Source organism: Astatotilapia calliptera, chromosome 15, assembly GCF_964374335.1.
Source record: "Astatotilapia calliptera chromosome 15, fAstCal68.1, whole genome shotgun sequence".
Taxonomy (NCBI): Eukaryota; Metazoa; Chordata; class Actinopteri; order Cichliformes; family Cichlidae; genus Astatotilapia; species Astatotilapia calliptera.
In genome coordinates, this window is record NC_137436.1 from 25,101,400 (window position 1) to 25,123,206 (window position 21,807).

General features: G+C 41.1%; 2 protein-coding genes across 9 annotated transcripts in view; one reads left to right on the forward strand and one right to left on the reverse strand.

Annotated features, from left to right (window-relative positions):
* Positions 1–5,772, forward strand: part of myo6a (myosin VIa) — a 155,450-nt gene extending 149,678 nt beyond the window's left edge. For all 8 annotated transcript variants that reach the window (XM_080289818.1, XM_080289815.1, XM_080289819.1 and 5 more), the window contains one exon: positions 2,789–5,772. In XM_080289818.1, coding sequence (XP_080145944.1) covers positions 2,789–2,988 — 200 coding nt within the window. In that variant the 3' untranslated portion in view covers positions 2,989–5,772. The remainder of the gene's footprint in view (positions 1–2,788) is intronic.
* A 44-nt stretch (positions 5,773–5,816) lies between these two features.
* The window catches only part of LOC113037600 (uncharacterized), a 64,889-nt gene continuing 48,898 nt past the window's right edge, over positions 5,817–21,807 (reverse strand). Inside the window, exons 16-17 of the mRNA XM_080289814.1 lie at positions 11,225–11,307; positions 5,817–9,623 (exon numbers count right to left, since the gene is read on the reverse strand). Of these exons, the coding sequence (XP_080145940.1) occupies positions 11,268–11,307 (40 nt within the window). The 3' untranslated portion in view covers positions 5,817–9,623; positions 11,225–11,267. The remainder of the gene's footprint in view (positions 9,624–11,224; positions 11,308–21,807) is intronic.

The following is a 21,807-nucleotide window of genomic DNA, read 5'->3' on the forward strand; positions in this document are numbered from 1 at the left end:
TTCGCCGTCAATTTTCCTCAACACCTCACTTCATATTTATCATATTTCATATTTGTCTGTAGAGAGGGTCTAGCCTAGGACCCTTACTGGATACAGGCGCCCCCAGGTGGGAATCGCACTTGCGAATCCCATTCCAAAGCCGTGCAGTCTTACCACTACGCTATCCAGCTGCAAGCCTCCTGAATATGTGCCTTTCATAAATGCCTTCCTTTTTTTTTCCTCAGAAATTTCCCTCATTCCAACAGTTTACCTTGTCGATAACATTCAGTTTTTACTTAAATTTAATCCCTTGATTGACCTGATATGCTGCTCTTTAATTCCCGTGTCTAAAAGAGATTTTATGAAAGTAAATGTTTAACTGGGGATAAACATTTACTTTGAATTGTTAAAGTGTGCCTGGGATTTCTTTAATTGTCCTCTATACAGAGCACTTCAAAGAAAAACAATCTGGAATCTTTTTCCAGTTGCATTAAAGAAAAAAGGTTTGAAACTCCAACATTTGTCAGAGCAAAGTGTAATATTTGTATTCTATTGATAACATAATATAACAGATATCCACAGATGCTGCTGCATCCTCCCACAATTTGCCAAATTAAATGAAAGCGCCTGAGTGAGTGTTTGTGTCAGAACAAGCTGTAAAATCGCAGATTGTACCAAATGACGAGTACAACAACAGTAAAGAAGGAAAAAACGAAGCGTTTGTTTTGTTCACCCACCTGTCTGAGCATATGTGTGCTGATGAGTTCAAAAATCACAACTCCTAGCAGCATATTTCTCAACTTTAATTTGGCTCTGAGGGCTGCACTCGTCTGTGGGTTTGAGGCTTTATGAAAGCGAGTCACGGCTGTGCAGGATGTGTGATTTGAACACTGTGAGGTCGTCGGTCTCAGAAAGCTCATGTCGTAGGGAAATAGCTGCTGTTTTGCAGCCGCTGTGTTCAGACGGCGTCAGTATGTGGGTGAGTAACTGCCTCATATGACACTCAGAGAGCACACTGCTGCAACTTGTTATTGCCTTAACAGCTGTAGATACACACTGAATGTAAATTGCAAGCATTGAATATGTTTGGTGGAATAAAGGCATTGAATGCTTCTAGGGCTACAGATTTAATTCAGACTGTTAAAGTGGGCCTTAAACACTCTGTGATTTCAGATATTAAGAGGCAGTATCATTCAGGGCCATTTTCATTCTGGGACTCTAGTAGAACAGCTTTGCTTGACTGACAGGTCAAAAGACTTGAATGATCAAATATTGGCCTTTTAGGATGCCCTTCAGTATATCTTAAGAGGGTTTAGTTAACCTAAACACGCAATTCATGTTTCTGCCCATAAAATTTTGGTTGTTGGTTTTTAATTTTCAGTGTTGTACTGCTGTATAGTTTTTTAGTATTACAGAGGTGTATTTGCACTAACTGGGAACATTTGGTCTGCTAAAAGAGCTGAAATTGAGTATAAATATGCTCTGTATTAGCGTTTGTCTCCTTGAGGGGCCCTTCCTTTAAAGACCCCCAAACATCTAATTGGCCAGCTTCTGGAAGCCTGCCGGCAGCACCAGGAGCTTGTCAGTTGTACTGCTCGTACTTTGCGGCAGTCACGATGTTTGTCTGCTGTTCCTGTTGAAAATGAAGCAAAATTACTTTTAGCTACTTTTAACTCATTATTTGAAACTTTGGCTGTGTTTAAGCCTCTAATGTAAAAGTAGATAGCAACCACATCTATAAAAAAAGATTATTGGTGAAATATTTAGAAAAACTTTGTATTGTGTTTTTTTCCCTTTGTTCACATTTAAACCCCATTTACATAATCTCTATTTAAGATGACGTTATTTTTAGCTAACATTTTAGATATGCTAGCAGCAGCTCTGGGTTTTTTGTCAGTTGTCAACATGTTTCACAATAATGTCTAATTTTACCACCATAATTTCTCCCCATTTTAGAGATAAAAAACTTTTTTAGTTTATGGTGCAGTTTAACAACATTTATACATTTAGTATTTTAGCATGCTAACATGCTAAGTACATACATTTGAGCTATTAACATGGCAAAAAATATATATATATACTGTATCAGAACATTATTATCAACATTATTCTCGTGTCGTAACAAAATATTTCAGAGGAAGTTAAAAATTCTTACATTTTTTAAACAAAGGCTGTTAAGGCTGCTAACCTTACGAACGTTAGTTTAGCATTATATAACAATATGCACAACAAAGAAATGTGTTCAAGATGTTAGCATTCAACATTTTATTTAAGTTTGATATTTTTGTTAAATATCAAACTGATTTGTGTAAATATGCAATCATATTTAGCTTTACATTTATTTTGTGGCATTTATTATTAACACAACTTTTATATTTTTCTTTAAAGGGTTTATAACTCTCATAGACATCTCTCCCATTGTTTTCCTATTTGAGACTAATAGCAGCTTTACACTTTAACTAATTTATTCTTTAACTTTGTATTAAACTTTGAGCAAACTTAGAATCGGAGAGGATCTAAAATAGTAAATAATTAAATGAATGCATTGAAAGAAGAAAAATGGCTAAAATGACTTTGCTATCCGGAGAGAAATACATTTCTTTATATAACAGGCATCTGCACTTGGTTCTCTCAGTTAAGTAAAACTTCCAAATGAGAGATGTGAACTATTGCCACAGACTCGTGGTGGTTTTCCAGTGTGAAACTATTCTGCAAGCATTTTTGTTGACAGTGCAGTTGGCCTTGTTTGAGTTCCTCATCACTGCGTTTCACGTCTTTTTTTTCTTTTCTGACTCGTTTCTTCTCACAGGAAAGGACGACATGGAGATGTGCGAGCTGAGCCTGGAGGAGACGGGCCTCTCGAGGAAGCGGGGTGCCGAGATCCTCCCCCGGCAGTTCGAGGAGATCTGGGAACGCTGCGGCGGGATCCAGTACCTCCGCAGCGCCATCGAGAGCCGGCAGGCGCGGCCCACCTACGCCACAGCCATGCTGCAGAGCATGTTCAAGTGACGGGGCCCGGAGGCGGGGCTTCGCGCTGCAAACAAAGGGACGAATGCACCAGCTACCTGACACAGATGGAGTGCGGGCGCGCTGCACAGGTTCTGACTCCAGGGCGTTCGACGTGAACGGCGTTTTGTTTTTCTCAACTGTCCTTTTGTTTTTCCTCCGTTTGATGAGTTTTCGTTCTCACTGGCTTTTGGTTCCTCAGTGGGGGCAGGGCGGGGAAGTTTTGCATTGAACCCTATGCAGAAACGAAAAATCATGCTAAATGATCACATCCGGTTGTTTTCCAACATTTCTGTAACATGTGTGCAAGTCTAACTATGAGGCCTTAATACTACTTTAACAGGGTTTAAATGCTGAAAGGTAGGACTTTCTGTTTGTTTATTCAAAGCTGCCTCCCCAGAACAAGTTTAATTCCTCTGTAATTATGCATTCCTGATGATCCTGATGATTACACTGAAATCTCACAGGTGTGTCGCTTCCGTCTTAACAGCTAGCTGGTGATCCCGCTCCGACTTAAAAGCTGCTGTTTACGTCGTCTTCATGCGGTTATTGGAGGGTGAAAAAGAGAAACTCGCACAAGGAGCTGCAAGCTCTCACCACGAGGCTGCATGCATGGGTGTCCGATTATTCCACCGAATTAAATCCAATATTTACAAATACTTTTTTTTTTTATTACCTCCTGTTTTTCCAGCTGAATGTAACTTGAGACCTTGTTGATTTTTTCATGTCGTGATTCTTTTGTTTCTTCTCATCGTATGTGATTTAAATTAGTAAAGGGTCCAAAAACCTTTTGAGACCAAACGTGGCTCCGGACATGAAACCTTGTTTTTGGTTTTTTTCCTCATTAGCGGAGCCCCATCCATGATTAATTTCTGTTTAAGGAGCCGAGCAGAAAATGTGAATTAATTATGCAACTGCTGAGTGCTGAGATACGACTCCACGTGTTCGTGGTGTTTTTCAGAACAGATCAGCGCCGCAAAAAGAGACCCGAATAACTCAGCCATGCTTCAACACTTTGAATTTGATTTGTTTAGTAATTTGCAAGTGCAGCGAATCCCAAGGTAGCACAAAACAATATGGTTTGGAATCAGTTGTTAAGATATTCTGTCAGACTGGACATTTCCCTGCTGTGTGAGAAGCTTTCGAGCACGAACTCTACGATGCACTGGTACTTGGCCTCAAACTGGAACATTCATATAACACTGAATATTTTCTATAGGGCGGTATGTGCAGACAGCAGTGTTATTCCTACTGGAATGTAAAAGTTTATTTTTCAAAGAACAGTTTCTACTTCATCGGCTTGGGCACATGAGATCGTCAAGCAATAAATCACACAAACTCAGCTAAGAAGGAAAAAACAGGCCTCTTTTGTCATTACTTAGAAGAAAAAAAAACAACAATGACAGACAATCTGTGGTGACGTCGCACTGCGTTATTCCCCCGAGCCTGTTTGTTCCCAAGCTTTCTGTTCCCCCTTTGATGCTCTGCACAAGAAAAATGTAGCTGAGATTGTCTGAAAGCATGAACATCTGTCTTGTTGCAAAGTAGCCGAACCCCTTTACAGACAGCGATAACAGCACAGCCAGGATGGATCTGATAGTTGATGAAGACGGCTCACTTACCACCAGCTAAATTTAAAAAGAACCTAAAACTTGATTTAAACATTATTTTATTAATCTCAGAAGTAGATTATATAAACAACTGCATGTAGCAGAGGGGTTTAATATAAGCATGCTCTGCATAGCCAGGCTTTTGTTTTAGCTGCTTTAGCTGGCTATACAAAACCTGAATTATCACAAAAGAGGCTGACTCAGGTTTTTGGCATTGGGCTCTGAGCACGATCACTGAAAAGGGGAATTTAATTCCCACATCGTAAACAAACGAGGCCCAATTTGTATCTGAGACATGCAACAATATAAGGTCATCAAAAACCATATATCACACGTCAACATCAACAATTGATGAAATCATACCATTTGGGTACTAATTAGGTTAGAACGACTGCTATCAATAGTTAAGTGAGTCCTTTTGGGACATTTCCTGTTAAAAGCTGCGTACAGTCTTGCCTACTGGAGCCAGAGAAAGACTAGAAATGCCAACCAAACTGATCAGAGGGTCAGATTACAATTTTGGACCCACTGCGAGCTTGGTGTGTGGGCCTCTTCCACAGCAGACATGTTGACCTAGCTCGGTTCCATTTACTAAGCCATCGCACTGAACCAGGAGCCGAGTGGACTGCGGCCATTGTTGATAGACACAAAATGTTTTGCTGGGGAAAAGGCCCATCATCAGTGTGGGGGGAACTGCAGCAGGACTATCTTGGAGACCGTATAATCTTCATGATTCATTTTGCCAAATAATAGCTTTAAAAAACATCAACATGGAAAATCAGACTGGTCCAGGAATTTTCATTTGTAAGGATTCCAGCCGTGTTTGAAGCAGGTCAGAAAACCTCAAATTTCTTCAGTAAAATCTGTACCAAATACAAAGATCAACTTCACCAAGCTTGGCATTTGTATATAATGTGCCAGTACACGTGTTAATGCTGAGTGTAAAGGGGACGCGCTCTGAGCTTTGCCGTCATTAAGACCTCAGTGTTTGTTTTAACCAAGTGATGACCTCGAGATATTTTCCTCCATAACATGCAAAGAAAGTCTTGTGGATTTGCTGCGATCTGTTTCTCGCCACACATTGCAATCATTCCTGGGGAAGCACTGCCTTTGTCCACTGTCATTTTTCTAACGCTGATCTCTAACGGATGAATAAAAGCATTCCATGTTTCACTCACCTCTCGCCTCCTCTTTTCCACCTCAGAGAAAATGCTTTCAAAATGAAGAAGATGGAGTTTTATTCAGCACAGTTTTGTATTTTCAACTACTGATTGTGAAACAAACACATAATATTTTAAGACTTTAAATAAGAAAAGTCCACATTACAGTCATTGGGGGAGGCTTCCCTCCCCACACAAGCAGCAATAACCATCAGTAGATGCATTGATTTGAGACAAAAACAGCGAACAGTGTTTACATCAATAAGACGACAGCGTTTGGGAAGTTTAAGTATCGGTTTGATCTGTGACATGATCCGTGCGAGTAAGATTAATCCTGAGAAAGGTAAGATTTGGTCTTACTACCTACGACTTTAATGGAAGATCATTTGACTCCACAGAATTCATTTACAAGTATAACGCCATATAAATGAAACTAAAAACAAAAAGCTTCTTTTGTTCTGTTTTTTTTTTTTCAGTTTCTAACACAATGAAAAATGTGTCCCGAGCCTCTCAGCAGGAAGAGATTTACAGGGCCCGCTCACCAGTTTTATGGTGTGTTCACATCAAACATGAATACCGTTGCATTGGGATGCTTATTGTTATTGTTAATTATTGTTATCCATGCATTTTTTTAACCAAAAAAATGCAAATAATTTGTTCTTTAAAATGCCAAATTACAGTTATTTACTTGCATTGCTGAGCAGAATGACGAACTGAACGTTCTGTTTGATTCATTTCTGGCTTTTCAGAATAGAACTGCATGGCGGCTTACATTTGGGCAAAACCACATCAGTTTTCAGTTTGACTAATAAACCATATAATTTTTAGTTTTAAGCAAATATTTCTGACAGATTTCCAAAATATTTGTTTTCCTGTGCCCAGTGTAATAAGCACTTACATATAAATTGTATACATTTTTTGTTGATGTCAATCAGAATTCCGTTTTTTTTTTTCTCTACATAATATTAGCTTACGTGCTAGCGTGGACAAATTGCTGTGTCCTAGGGTTTACTTGTTTTTAGACAAACATTAACACTGCTGACTGTTCACCTTTTTTTTTTTTTTTTTTTTTTGCAAAGGAAAGTCTATGACAACTTCATTTACTCCAAGCTCTTAACTTTTTTTTCTCGTCTCTGTGTAAAAGTGAATTTGAACTGTATAGCTCCAGCTGCCCTGAAACAACATCAGATTTGACAGTTTAACTCACGTAAACTGACCACTACCAGTTCATGTTGGTGCAAATTTGCACCATAATATAGACTAACATATGTAAATGCATCACGCAAGAGAAAGTTTATAACTGGCGTCCTGTTTAACTGTCTAATAACTAAAAGTTCATCCATGCTTTCTAACCAAACAATGACAAATAATCCTAATCCAAAGGATATATTACTAGCTTTGTTGCTGCAACATGGTTTTCAGCTAGCTCAATTTACTAACTCTTTGCAGTGCAGTTTAAGTTTATGGCAACTACATCCACTTCTAAGCCTCTAAACTGACTCAAATGTACATTTCACAGGTGTGCAAGTCGCACCTTTGATGGTATGCGGTACTTGAGTTCAAATTAATCCCCTCAATGAACTTTAGGGGGGTTTTGCGTATTGCTTGACTTCCTGTGTAATAGCAGCAGAATGTAAATAAAAATTACAGAAATATCACAATGTAGGGAACAATTAGATAACACCAAGAGTTACACGGTAAACGTTTCTAGTTCACGGTGTCTGTCAGAGCATGTAAGAGCTAATATTACATTAAGGATAGTTAATGCATGTACACAAAGGATAAATCCATGAATCCATGTTGCATATATTTAGAACTTTGAGAGCTATATGTACTATCATGGATGAACAATAAAAACGTTGGTTATCCTCTGACAGTTCCTCTAGCGCCACCACCTGATCAAATTAATTCTCTCCCAGCTCTGCTGTAAAATGTTAGTATGCTAGCATGCAAATGTTAGAAACGTATTCAATAAAGCGGGCACTATGTTAGCATTCAGCCACCCACTAATGGTGCCACCTTTGATCAGTTATTGTAGCTGTAGACAACTGCACTGCATCTCAAATTGTGTACTTTACACTTTTGCTGTCAAATTGTTGTCAGCGACCATAGTAACAGGGATAGTGAAATTAAAACAGTCCAAATGTTGAGAATGCTCAATACTTTTAAGTAGTCGCCATGTTAGCTAGGTAGCAAAAAAGACAGAACCACAAACTCATGCAAAAGTTGTTAACTAGCTAAAAGCACCATATTTTTATTGGGCCTTTATGCTAAATGGCTTGTGGTATTGTTTTATGTTTAGCTGTGTTGAATTGTTTCTGTCACTGTTAAATGTATTATTAGAAGACTAAAAAGTTTTAAATTTTAGCAGTTAGCATTACAGTCACAACCAAAAACTGCAAACAAGAAACAAACACTAAGTACTGTGTTTGATTTATGACTACCATGCCGAAAACACAATCACATACATAGTGTTACATGAAAAACTCTGTGGGTCTTGTTAAAGGTTTATTTTTTGACGCCTGAAAAAATGTCTTTGGTTAACTGTGGTTTTGTTATAGAAGGGTTCGGGGTTAGGTCAAGGAAGTGGGTGGATTTTTATTTAGGTTTTGTTGTAACTGTAGATTTAATGTTTAATACTAGCAGCTAGCACACAGTGAGTGTAATGTTCAGTTTGTGACAACACATTTAAAAGACAATAGCTTTTCATTTCTAAACGATCTGCTTATTTAACAAGGCTGAAGCAAAATCAAACCTTAACCATTGATGGGTCACCTGATTTCATGTTTTGTTCTACATCATAAAATAGATACAACTATTCTGTAATCACCCAAACTCCTGGATTTTGAAGCCACTACATGTGGCAGAGAAGGTGTGATGGTAATCCTCAACATTTTCACAGCAAATACAGGAACTCCGTAATTTTACAACAGTTTGTCAACAGTTTGTTAGTGTTTCATTAAAGTGTAAATCATCTTGCAAAAAAACATGGAAGTATTCCCACAGCTTAATTTCTGCAGTAACATCCAAGAAAAACCCTGTGGCTACATCTTAAAGGATCCAGGTGTTAACATCAAGGTTGGCCAATGCATACACGTTTTACTAACGCGGAGTCTTGAGCAATCAGCATTAGCTCAGCACTGCACTGCAGCTAGCCATAGTTTAAAGCTCTAGATTCCCAACCTTGGGATTAAGACGAGACCATAAAACATTACAAAAATTAAATATGGGGCATAATAAATCTAATAAGGGATGAGAGAAAGAATAAATACTGGATATTTTAACCTCGTTAAGCATCCAAATGTCCTTTGAATCAAACTTGATAGAAAAGTAATAACTTTTTTTTATCACTACTGCATCTTCACTCGATATATAAGGTTCAGGTGTACAATAGGAAGTTAAAGAACATCTCTATTATTTATCTAGAAAATATTATCTGAACATCATAAAATTATGCTGGTATGAAACAAATTGCTACCCACCACTGGAGACCTTTTTTTTTTTTTGTAAATTGCATTAACATCTGGGGGAACCATCAGATTACTTCCTAATCATGTGACACACAGCCTACAGACATATAGAGTCAGCAGACATATATAAAAGCAGTCCAGGGTCAATCGATATCAACCCGATCGATGCTGTGGTCGTCCCCTGAGCTCCTCTTCATCGTCAGCTGCAGACGACAGCTTTCTGACATTTTTAAAATGGCCTAAACGTTTGTTTTCCCCGATGGCTGGTTGTCCTCTGGTATGAAGCTCAGAGCGCTGGGGAGTGTAGAAGCCAGCGGTTTGTCCCGAAACCTCCTCAGCTCTGCATCAACTTGAATTTAAACCGAGTGACTGAATGAGGCCGCGATGAGTCCGAGTTCCTGTTTCAAAGAGACAAGAAACAAGATCGGTGTTTTACATGTCAGTCGTTGAGCAGCCTTTGGGGAATTAAAACTTTGGCACCACAGCCAGAAAAAATGTATAACAATAAATAGGTAAATTTATGCTTTACATAACAAATTAGTGATTACTTTTTTCTGCTATAAATCTTGAAACAGTTTTTCTTTCCATATCAGGACATCTACCCTCAAACTTTCCCGGATTAGGACCAGTTTTACCCTACACTGTTAACGAGCCCTGTAGATTACCACACGATGGGCTTTCTTAATTGCCTTTAATGGCTTGATTTGTTTACCCGATGGTTTTAATTGCTTCTTAATGGCTTCATTTGTTTTAATATTTTTGCAGCACTTTGGTCGATGTGACATATCAATAAACTCTCTCGATTTGTGGTCCATCGTTTACAAAATCCACAAACTTACACAGTCAAAGAAGGGAGATTTATTAGCTGTCCCTATCATCACTGTAGCTTAATGTCCCCTGTAATTATTCATGTGGGTTTGGGAGAGCTCCAGACACCAAGATGTATTCAGTGCAGGTTTTGTTTTCAATATTCATGGAACTCAAAGCCAAGTCTCAGTGTTGAGTTTTCTTGTCATTCAGTTGTGGTTTCTCCTCCATTAATATTACAGAAAATTGGTACTTTCATTATTTATATGAAACAAACAGCAGTGGTAAGTTTAAGTTTCAGGGGAGAAAAACTGGAGCTACATTACACTACCAGGCTTTTTTAAATTTATTTTGAGATTTCATATAAATAAAACTGAAATCAACAGATTACAAAAGTATTTAAGAATAGAATTTAATTAATTTAATTAAGCAGTTAAGTACATCCACTTCCAGAGCCCTGTAAAATAAATATTTTTCCAGTAACTGTGGATCCAAAATGCTGCTTTCTGCCCTCAAACTTCTCCGGTGTTGCAGTTAATCTCAGCAGTAAACTCTTCAGCCTTTTCAAGGGTTCAGAATCTCTTTCTAAACGTACACGGAGTGATGTAGGAGCCGGCACAGCAGAACAAAGACTTTAAGGCGTGTGACCCTGGTGGAGGCTGCAAGCCGCTGTCGTGGTTTATCTTCCTCTGAAAGCCTTTCAGAGATGTGGTTTCCAGGGTTTTTCTTGTTGGGGGGAGATGCTCTGAAATTACCTCGCAGCTTTGTGGCGACTCAGACCCCGAAAGAGGATCAGAGAGGAGGTAAAAGGTGGGCTCAGGACAGTTTGTACTAAACAGCAGCGTCAGGTCAGGGTTTAGTCGTCCTCCTTTGGGAGGTTTAATTACTCACTGGTCATCTGCCTAAACACACAGCAGCTTTAAACCAATCGGGGGTTTAGACTAGCAGGACAGATTATCTTACTGTGATTATTTTATCGTGCTGTAAAGTCGTACACAGGTGTTCGTGTTTGGGTTTAGAGCTAATCTCACACTGGGAGAAGGAGGAGGAAGGTCTCTGCATCATCTGATAACACTACCACTTCTTAATCAGCTCCACTTTACACAATGAAGTCCTGCTGAGTGTGCATCATGTTCTCTCCTGGCTACAGCACACGAGTCTACATGAAGGACACAAACCAGTCCCCTCTCACCTGTGGTGGTGTTCTCATGTGCCGTCCGATCCTTTATATTCTCTTAACTGGAAAGGGCTGGGAGGGAATAGCCGTCTTTGTGTCTGCAGAGAAAAGAAAAAGCGGAGAAAATGAGGTGGGCAGGTATGAAACTGCAGCTACAGCAACTCTGCACATGCACCAAAATCAGCCTCTGTCCTGAAGCCACAGATATCAGAGAAGATCTGCAAATACTGCAAATGTTCAAAATACCTGCAGAGGAAAGAGAAAAAAATTACCTAGACTGTCAGCAGATTACACCAAACAGACTATTTATTTAACTCCTGTGAGAAGCACCTCGAGCCTGAACCTGACTGATTTACAACTTTCCACTGCGGTTTATCTGCATGTAATCAAACGGTCCCTCCTTCACAGCCGAGGCACAAATGAGCAGACGCTCAGCTCCTGCGAGTACAAAGCTTCAGACATGCAATGTTTTTATTTTCAACCGCAGAACATGCATTTTATTTAATGACCAGCTCAGCTGTTAATCAAACTGAGTGTGTCTCTCTCTGCAGTGTGATTTGGTTTCATTGCTACTCAGATCAAACATGAAGCTTGATTTGAAGTAAAAACTCTCACTTCTCTTTTACTCTATTTAGGCAGCATCATCCAAGGGCAGCATACAGCCATTTGAAACACATTTAAGTCATAATCTAATGAATTTGTTAGGATTTCTAAGTTTTTATTACTATGCTATGCAAATTAAACATTTCCATCTGAAATATTAAGTTGATGCTGTGGAGTCCATTGAATCTTGTTGTTAACGGATGACATATAAATCCTGCTTCCAGTCCAAACTCCTACTCCGTTCATTAAGGCTGTTGTCTTTATAACGCATTTTAATGCTTAATATTTTATTATATTTAACCTGAACACGTTTTAATCCCTCAGTCAGAACACGGTGTATTCCGGTTTGGACCCGGAAATGGTTAATGACGCCTCAGGCACAAAGTCCTAGGGACTGGCCCAGTCGTTGTAGGAGGCTGGTTGCAAAGAGACATACAGTGGGGCAAAAAAGTATTTAGTCAGCCACCGATTGTGCAAGTTCCCCCACCTAAAATGATGACAGAGGTCAGTAATTTGCACCAGAGGTACACTTCAACTGTGAGAGACAGAATGTGAAAAAAAAATCCATGAATCCACATGGTAGGATTTGTAAAGAATTTATTCGTAAATCAGGGTGGAAAATAAGTATTTGGTCAATAACAAAAATACAACTCAATACTTTGCAACATAACCTTTGTTGGCAATAACAGAGGTCAAACGTTTACTATAGGTCTTTACCAGGTTTGCACACACAGTAGCTGGTATTTTGGCCCATTCCTCCATGCAGATCTTCTCGAGAGCAGTGATGTTTTGGGGCTGTCGCCGAGCAACACGGACTTTCAACTCCCGCCACAGATTTTCTATGGGGTTGAGGTCTGGAGACTGGCTAGGCCACTCCAGGACTTTCAAATGCTTCTTACGGAGCCACTCCTTTGTTGCCCGGGCGGTGTGTTTTGGATCATCGTCATGTTGGAAGACCCAGCCTCGTTTCATCTACAAAGTTCTCACTGATGGAAGGAGGTTTTGGCTCAAAATCTCACGATACATGGCCCCATTCATTCTGTCCTTAACACGGATCAGTCGTCCTGTCCCCTTGGCAGAAAAACAGCCCCATAGCATGATGTTTCCACCCCCATGCTTCACAGTAGGTATGGTGTTCTTGGGATGCAACTCAGTATTCTTCTTCCTCCAAACACGACGAGTTGAGTTTATACCAAAAAGTTCTACTTTGGTTTCATCTGACCACATGACATTCTCCCAATCCTCTGCTGTATCATCCATGTGCTCTCTGGCAAACTTCAGACGGGCCTGGACATGCACTGGCTTCAGCAGCGGAACACGTCTGGCACTGCGGGATTTGAGTCCCTGCCGTTGTAGTGTGTTACTGATGGTGACCTTTGTTACTTTGGTCCCAGCTCTCTGCAGGTCATTCACCAGGTCCCCCCGTGTGGTTCTGGGATCTTTGCTCACCGTTCTCATGATCATTTTGACCCCACGGGATGAGATCTTGCGTGGAGCCCCAGATCGAGGGAGATTATCAGTGGTCTTGTATGTCTTCCATTTTCTGATGATTGCTCCCACAGTTGATTTTTTCACACCAAGCTGCTTGCCTATTGTAGATTCACTCTTCCCAGTCTGGTGCAGGTCTACAATACTTTTCCTGGTGTCCTTCGAAAGCTCTTTGGTCTTGGCCATGGCGGCGTTTGGAGTCTGACTGTTTGAGGCTGTGGACAGGTGTCTTTTATACAGATGATGAGTTCAAACAGGTGCCATTCATACAGGTAACGAGTGGGGGACAGAAAAGCTTCTTACAGAGGACGTTACAGGTCTGTGAGAGCCAGAGATCTTCCTTGTTTGAGGTGACCAAATACTTATTTTCCACCCTGATTTACGAATAAATTCTTTACAAATCCTACCATGTGAATTCATGGATTTTTTTTTTCACATTTGGTCTCTCACAGTTGAAGTGTACCTCTGGTGCAAATTACTGACCTCTGTCATCATTTTAAGTGGGGGAACTTGCACAATCGGTGGCTGACTAAATACTTTTTTGCCCCACTGTATTGTGCTGCACCAAAAACCTCTCTGTGACTGCTTGGGTGGGCAGTAGATGGCTGTGGTCACTCGTAGTTTGCATGGAAAACGCAGACTAGTCTGCAAACACTGGCTCACTGCTCTCAGAGTGTAAGTAACACTTGGAAAATTAAGACACAAAGACGAAGCAGAAAATTTTCTCCTTCAAAGTAAAACTTTGGAATGCTTTGGCTGTAGTGGTGAGGCACAACTTTTATTTTGAAGGCCAATGTTCCCCATTTCCAGTTTTCACAGTTTACTACTTAACATTATTCGTTTGCATTAGAGCCCTCTTGCAGTAAAAGAGAAAATATATAAAATACATAAATAAATACAATCCATCAATAAACCAGCGTGGCATAATAATGTCTTGCACAGCTTTACTATCTTATGTGCATTTGGTCTAAAACACAGGAAATATTTCTGTCTTTGCAACTTGGTGAGTGTTTGCAGAAGTCAGCGTATTTCATGGAAACTGTGGACAACTGTGGTAATCTGCGAATGACCAAACCAATCACAAGGTAGTTTCTGATTCAGCACCGTATCTTAGCAACCAATTTCACCTAGCAACTGCCAGCAACTATTTGCCAACCAGTCAGGGAATAATACATTAGCGACCAGCAGTGACCAGGGTTCACTGGTCTCTAGGCCTGTGTGACTGGACCTTTGTTAAAGTCACGTGAATAGTGGTCTAGTTAGTGGACAGCAAAACCTGAATATACACTGGTCTTGCAGTTGCACAGTAGCATCATATTGCAGGATAATGGCTTGTACACAGTGTGTACGTGCGAGCTGTTTCTGAGGTTGCACAGAGGTACTCTCATCTTAAACTAAAGAGCTAATTACACTGAGTTTCTTTATGATCTTTCTTCATTTTGTTCTGGTTCCAATATCAAAGAGCGCTTGTCTCATGTTGCTGTTAAATTGCAGTTTGGCAGCAACAACGTCACTATTTCTGGATTTCTATTTCAAATCTGGTTCTGGCAGGACTCTGAAGGTAAACCGTTAATGTGAATTTCTCTGCATTTAAGCAGCATCAGATTAGCAGTTTTTACTGATTTACCCTATTGTTGCAAACAGATTGCACATAATTGCCAAATTTATCCAATTCAATGTAGACTGATGGACTGACTGTTTGAGTTTCCATTTTAACACCAGTTGAAAATGGCTGCGAGAGGCTGCAAACTTCATCTCCGTCTTCTGTCATCTCTAACCACTGAAACATTAGCTTAAGTAATTTGATGGACAACAGAAATGGAAAATATTTCAATTAAAAAAAAAAAAAAAAAATCACAGTTCTGAAAGAAACAAAATGATTTGTTGCAGCATCTTGAAGTGTACACGAAACACTATGTGGATTTACACTTTGAAGCCCTGCTCAGGAAATGTAAATACATGTAACTCTGTCTGTGAAGCTGAAGTTAAGAACTCTGTGCTTAACATCCATCCATTTTCTTCCGCTTATCCGGGGCCGGGTCGCAGGGGCAGCAGCCCAAGCAGAGAAGCCCAGACCTCCCTCTCCCCAGCCATCTCCTCCAGCTTATCCGGGGGAACACAGGCCAGCCGAGAAATATAATCTCTCCAGCGTGTCCTGGGTCTGCCCCGGGGCCTCCTCCCGGTGGGACATGCCCGGAAAACCACCTCAACTGGCTCCTTTCGATGTAGAGGAGCAGCTGCTCTACTCTGAGCCCCTCCTGAATGGCCAAACTTCTCACCCTATCTCCAAGGGAGAGGCCAGCCACACTTCGGAGGAAGCTCATTTCTGCCGCTTGTATTCGCGATCTTGTTATTTCAGTCACTACCCACAGCTCGTGGCCATAGGTGAGGGTAGGGGCGTAAATCGAGAGCTTCACTTTTACGCTCAGCTCTCTCCTCACCACAACAGACCGGTACAGCATCCGCATCGCTGCAGCCGCTGCACCAATCCGTCTGTCGATCTCCGGCTCCCTTCTCCCATCACTTGTGAACAAGACCCCGAGATACTTAAACTCCTCCACTTGGGGCAGGGTCTTGTCCCTGACCCAGAGTGGGCACTCCACCCTTTTTTAAAGTTATAGTTTTTAATTTTTAAGTACAGAATGTCACCGGGTTGGTTTGTTGGTAGGTTCCGCTCAGAGCCATTTAATGGACCGATAACTGAATAAGACTCAAAGGCTCTGAATGTGTAATTTTCATGAACTTCAACATTGTTCTCATTCATTCATTCATTCATTCATCTATAAAATGCTTTACAAACCTGAACATTACAGCTAACAGGTGGATTTTTAGTGCAGCTGGCTGTAGCTCAGTTCGCAGAGCGGATCAGCCACTAACCAGAAGGTCTGTGGTTCGATCCCAGGCTGCTCCAGTCTGCATGCCAAATATCCTTGGGCAAGATACTAACCCCATGTTGCTCTCCGATGCATCCATCGGAGTGTGAATGTGTATGAATGTTAGATACTTAGCACTTAAGCTTAGAAGTGCTTGTGTGAATGGCTGTGATTGGGTGAATGAATTAGCTGTATAAAGCGCTTTGAGTGCTCGGACAGAGTAGAAAAGCGCTATATAAGAACCAGTCCAAACAATGATGACTCCTTTACTGCTAAAGACAGAGAGAGTGAAAGTGTAAAGAATATCTTTGGTTTGTTAACATAAAACTCATTGTTACAGCCAGGAGCAACTCAAAGGTGATCCCCTTGGACTGAGTTTAGGTTTAGTCCCTCATTTTCCTCTGAGTTATCGGTTCTGTCACTAGTTAGCTAACATAAACTAATTTAAGTCTATTAGCCGCAAATCTCAAAGCTAAGCTGGAGAGACAAATCAATCAATAACCTTTTTATTTAGCAAAAACCTATTTTTTTTAATGCATGAACCAGTATTAGGATCTGTTTTCATAAGCCCTTCATCAACTCAGCTGGTCTTCTGTAGAGAACCCACCAACGCAGGAACCACAAAGAAAGGCAGGATTTAAAGTGAGATCTTTCTTACTATGAAGCGACAGCTCTCCTTTGCTCCATTACTTCCTCTAATGTCCATTTAAGGCTCGCTCCAGATAGGAGTCGGTCCCCATAGACTTTGATGTTAAAATGTTTCACGTTAGAGCAGAAATAAATGCATTTAGAGCCTGCTACAAAAAAACGGTTTGGGCCTCTGTGCACAATTATCCAATTTAACTACAGAAATTACACACAGGCTGATGCTCTGCAACACAAACTGTCTTATTTTTAGTGCTCCAAAGTCACTCTTTTTTAAACTGTGCAATTCAAATAACTTCACAATATCTGCTTTAAAACACTACATTAGCATTTATTTGTGCCAGGTTGGTAGGTAAAGTCACCCAGTGCGAGTTTGCAGCAGATAAAAACACATTACTGAGGAAAATTTTTTTTGAAATATCAACTGAAGATTCACCCTGCGTGGAACTAAAACCTCCACCTTCCCCAGCTTCACCCTTTAAACCGCATATTAGAAAACCACACATGGTTGTACGCCTAGACACTAAAACCAGTCTGTTACACCTGCACTCACCCGGGCAAACACCCAACTAAAACAAGTCTGAGCCAGCCAGCGAGCAGGATTAAAGAAACGTGACCTGGAGTATCAGGGCCACATGGAGAGCAAGGTGCCAAAGAAAACCTGCACAGCTTTGTAGGAAAAAGAAATGGGACTCCTCGGAGTCGTTCCCTGTGTGCCTTTTCGGGGAGTCTTTTCATTAGAAAGCGTTTAACTTACACAAAATGATTTCACTGCTGCCAGCTCTCTGTGCTGTCAGGCAGCCAAATGAGATTAAAAGGAATGTGCAGCGCCGCGGTACTAACCTGCCAGGTGGTGTTCGGTGTTTACGGCTGTTTTTGGTTTCTTTGTCCTCTCTCGGCCGGTCTGGACGCTGGATTAGACCTAACAGGGTTCAGTGTTAATGAAACGTGGCAAATCTAAGTCGACCGCCACCCCCTCAATCCCCCAAGACGGAAGAGCGTTTCGGGAGGAAACCGGCAGCGGTTTCTTTCTGCTGCTCGGGCCAATCGGGCCAATCAAATATTCATGTTAAACAAAACCACAAACCGCAGCTCCGGTTCAGGGAAAAATCACGTCCGTGTCCTCGGCTCCGAATGCAAATGAAGACATTCGGGTCATCGACTAAATGTAAGAAAATCAGATGTCAGACTTTGCTTCAGGTGCACATCTTTCTGCACTTCACCTGTCATTTGTGGGCACGAGCATTCAAGCCTGAACTGTGTTTACTTATTTATAAAATGCAGAAATATCACATTTATCCAATTAGTACTGCTGCTTCACTCTTTCCTAGAAGCCGTTGGCAGTTACAGAACAAATACCCCTGGTTGTGGATCACTGGGCTAAGATGCTGACCGTGTATTTGTGTGTCCCTGGAAACCATCTCTCCTCCTCCTCCTCACATTTCCTCTAATCTCTCTGCTGTCCGCTGCCTACAAAGAGACAAGAAATCCCCCGAGATAATAAAGGAAATCAAAATAGTTTCCAAGCACCATCCAAATATAAATTCCTGTGCCCCCAAAAATGCTCTTTTTCTTCTGATTGATGAAACTTTTCATTATTCATATTCAGTTACTTGGTAAACATAGCCCTCCTCTCCTGCAGAGGTATGTGGGCCGTCGCTATGAGTACCGTTGGTGCAGCTGTCCGCACGCTGTTGCTGTTTCTGATGGAATCGTAAAGAAAACGGGAATTTGTTTTGGAGCTGCTCTTTTGGGCTGCTAATCTTAACCCACCCCAAGTTTGGTGATCACGACGTGGTCAGGAAGGTCGAAGAGTAAATGCAGAAATAAAAAAAGATCAAAAGAATGTGGAAATATGTTGTCACTTGTTTTGAGTTCTGTGCAAAAGTCTTGAGCTGGTCAAGGTGGAAGCAAGAGAGCTGTTAACCATATCCTCCAAAAGCACTGTATTTACTTATTTGTTTATTTGGTATTTTGAGGAACAAGAAACTTCCGTTTTTAGTCTGAACCTCCAATTATGATACTCAAATTAGCTGCTGTGCTGTCCCTTATTTTCCTGCTTAAGTTTTTAACAACTGGGTTTCGTGTAGGTCAGGATTTTACAACAACGCTTAACAAGATGAATTCAAAGGAGATCACAAAGGATTAGCCCCTAATACACCACACTTCTTAGTTTTCTTGTGTTTTTCTCCAACGAACAATAAACGAAGTCCTCAGTCTAGAAGCTCAGAGCTGTGGATCTCCTGCCTGTTAATCTGTGGACACAGAAGCTGTAACGATGGCGTTTTAATACGTGTTTTACGCTTTTGTGGTTTCTCTAATGTCTCACCACTGCAGATCCAGAAAATGAAGTTTGTGCTGTCTGACAGGTGAAACAATGCAGACCCAAAACTATCTGTGCAAAGGTTGAGCTGATGGAAAATCGACGTTTGAGCGTGAGAATCTCTGAGGTGCTGTGTGTCAGGAGGCGAGGTGCTGGCATATAACGGTGCTGAAATTAGATTTTTCTGGCAGTTGAGCGGCAGCGACTCTCTGCAGGTGGTTAATAAAAGAAAAAACGCTTTCTCTCCGTTAAAAATCAACTTAGCATTGATTTACAGTGGTGAGGGGCTGGATGATGGAGGGACGGATCAGACAGAGAGAAGGAGGATAAACACCACAGCAGAGCAGAAGACCGCTAAAGGCTGTGCACAAAGATATTACTTCATACAAGCATGGTCAGTCTGAATTCAGAGGCACATTAAAGCTATTTGGGGCAATTTTTCCATCATTTGACCATTAAAGTGACAAGAAACTGAAAAATATCAATCGCACGATCAATCCCTCAGTCACAAAGTGACAAAACCCACAAAAAGAAACCAAAACATTAAATCAATTTTCTTTGCAGCGTTGGATCTGTTTGTCCATCTCATATCCATCTGTTTGATGAACCACATGTGCAAAGATTTTTCTTTTTTTCTCTGACAGTTTTCAAAACCAGAAATAAGGAGCAGGCGTTACCAAAATCACGATCTCAGTTCTAAGCAACATTTTGCTATAAACCAAAGCATCAGACACAGTTAATCTTTAGGATGATTACGGCACTACGTTACATCTCGAAGACTGCCAAACTTACCAAAACTCAGAAAATCATCTTTATACACACACACACACACACACACACACACACACACACACACACACACACACACACACACACACACACACACACACACACACACACACACCAAACGTGGATTAAACAGCAGTAAAATTAGTCCTGAACAAATATTGATAAAAGCGCAGAGAGCAGCTGCTGTTACTGAGTCTGTTTGTTTCAGCAGACAGATGTTTGGTGTTATTGGATTAAATACAATTAAAAAAACCAAGCAGAGCGTCGTCAGATTTCCTTCAAAGTTTCCATAAGAGTTGAGAAAAAAGTCTTTCCAGCCATTATCTCACCCTGTCTGTCTCTAAATGTCTCAGATTTAAAACCGTCGCCGCTCCCTGCAGTGCAGTTTATTAACAGACCCGAGGATAACTTTTAATTTAGTTAAACGTTCATAATGTAATAAAAAATCTGCATGTGAGCTGACAGTTAATGAAACACGATATTAATGAAGCTTTTAAGTGCTTAAGGAAAGGAACTATTCTTCAAAGGCGTCTGTGGACAGCCGACATCATCCTGCCACGATTTAAAACTCATCACAGCAGCTAACAGCTGGCGGTTACGCTTCAGATGTACTAAGTTCAACCATGCACCACAAGTTTCAATGAAATGTACGTAGCACTTTGTATTTCCTACAGAGAAATTGCAAAGAAAGTTAAGGTGACAGTAGTTTTCTTCACTATCAAAAGGCACTCAGAAACCGGGGCAAACTGACAGGATAAGGTCTGGCAGACCCAAAGCCACAGCTGAATCATGGGACACGTTTCTGGGAGTTAACAGCTTGCATGATAGGCGGCTAACAGGATAACAGCTTCAAGCACAGCTTAATAGTGGTCGTAGCAAGTCTCAGTTTCAACTGTGAAGAGGAGACTTCTTGCTGCAGGTTTTACAGGACGAGTTGCAGCAAGAAAGCCATCGCTAAGACGTCAGAATATTACAAAGAGGCTTGGCTGGGTCATGAAACGCTGCCATTGGACGACTGAAGACTGGAAGGCGGAATCAAAATTTGAAATGTTCAGTTTGTAACGCAGGATCTTTGTGCGCCGTTGAGTAGGTGAAAGGATGGTTTCACAGTGTGTGGCATTAACTGGCAAACATGGAGGAGGAAGTGTGATGGTCTGGGGCTGTTTTGCTGGATCCAGGGTGGGTGACTTGTACAGAGTGAGAGGCGCCATGAAGCAAAACGGCTCCCACAGCATTCTGCAGCACTATGCAATAGCCTCTGGTATGCACGTAGTTGGTCAAGGATTCATCCTACAGCAAGATAATGACCCAAGTCCAAGCTATGGCAGAATTACCTCAGGAAAAAAGAACAAGATAGTAAGCTTAAAAACACGAAGTGGCCACAGTCTCCAGGCTTTAACCCCATTGAGCTGGTTTGGGATGAACTGGACAGAAGAGTGAAAGCAAAGTAGCTGTTACACCACAAAGCGACAGAAGAAGAAAAAGAGGCTCCACCCTTCTTCTCTCACCATAGATGTCTCTATACGCTCACTTTCCTGCAGTCACGTGAGTGGCTGGTAGTTATATCATGGCTTCAGTCTGTGTCAGCCTCCAGAGTTTATCTTCTTGATCCATTTCAGGTGTTTTAGTGCAAATCAAAGTGACAACGGGTGATCTGGAGAGGCACGGCAACACAAACCCCCAAATAGGGAATGGTTCTGCAGGAGATGGACACGGACCGCCGCGCTCTCCTTATCGCTTCTTGCTAGAGAAGATTGGATTGGTTCCTGAGTTCCTGATCCCAGATTGGATCAGGAGCTCAGTGGGCTCCTGGGACAGTCTGAATCAGATAGACAGATAAGGATTTTTTTGGTTAAATGGTAAATGGCCTGTATTTA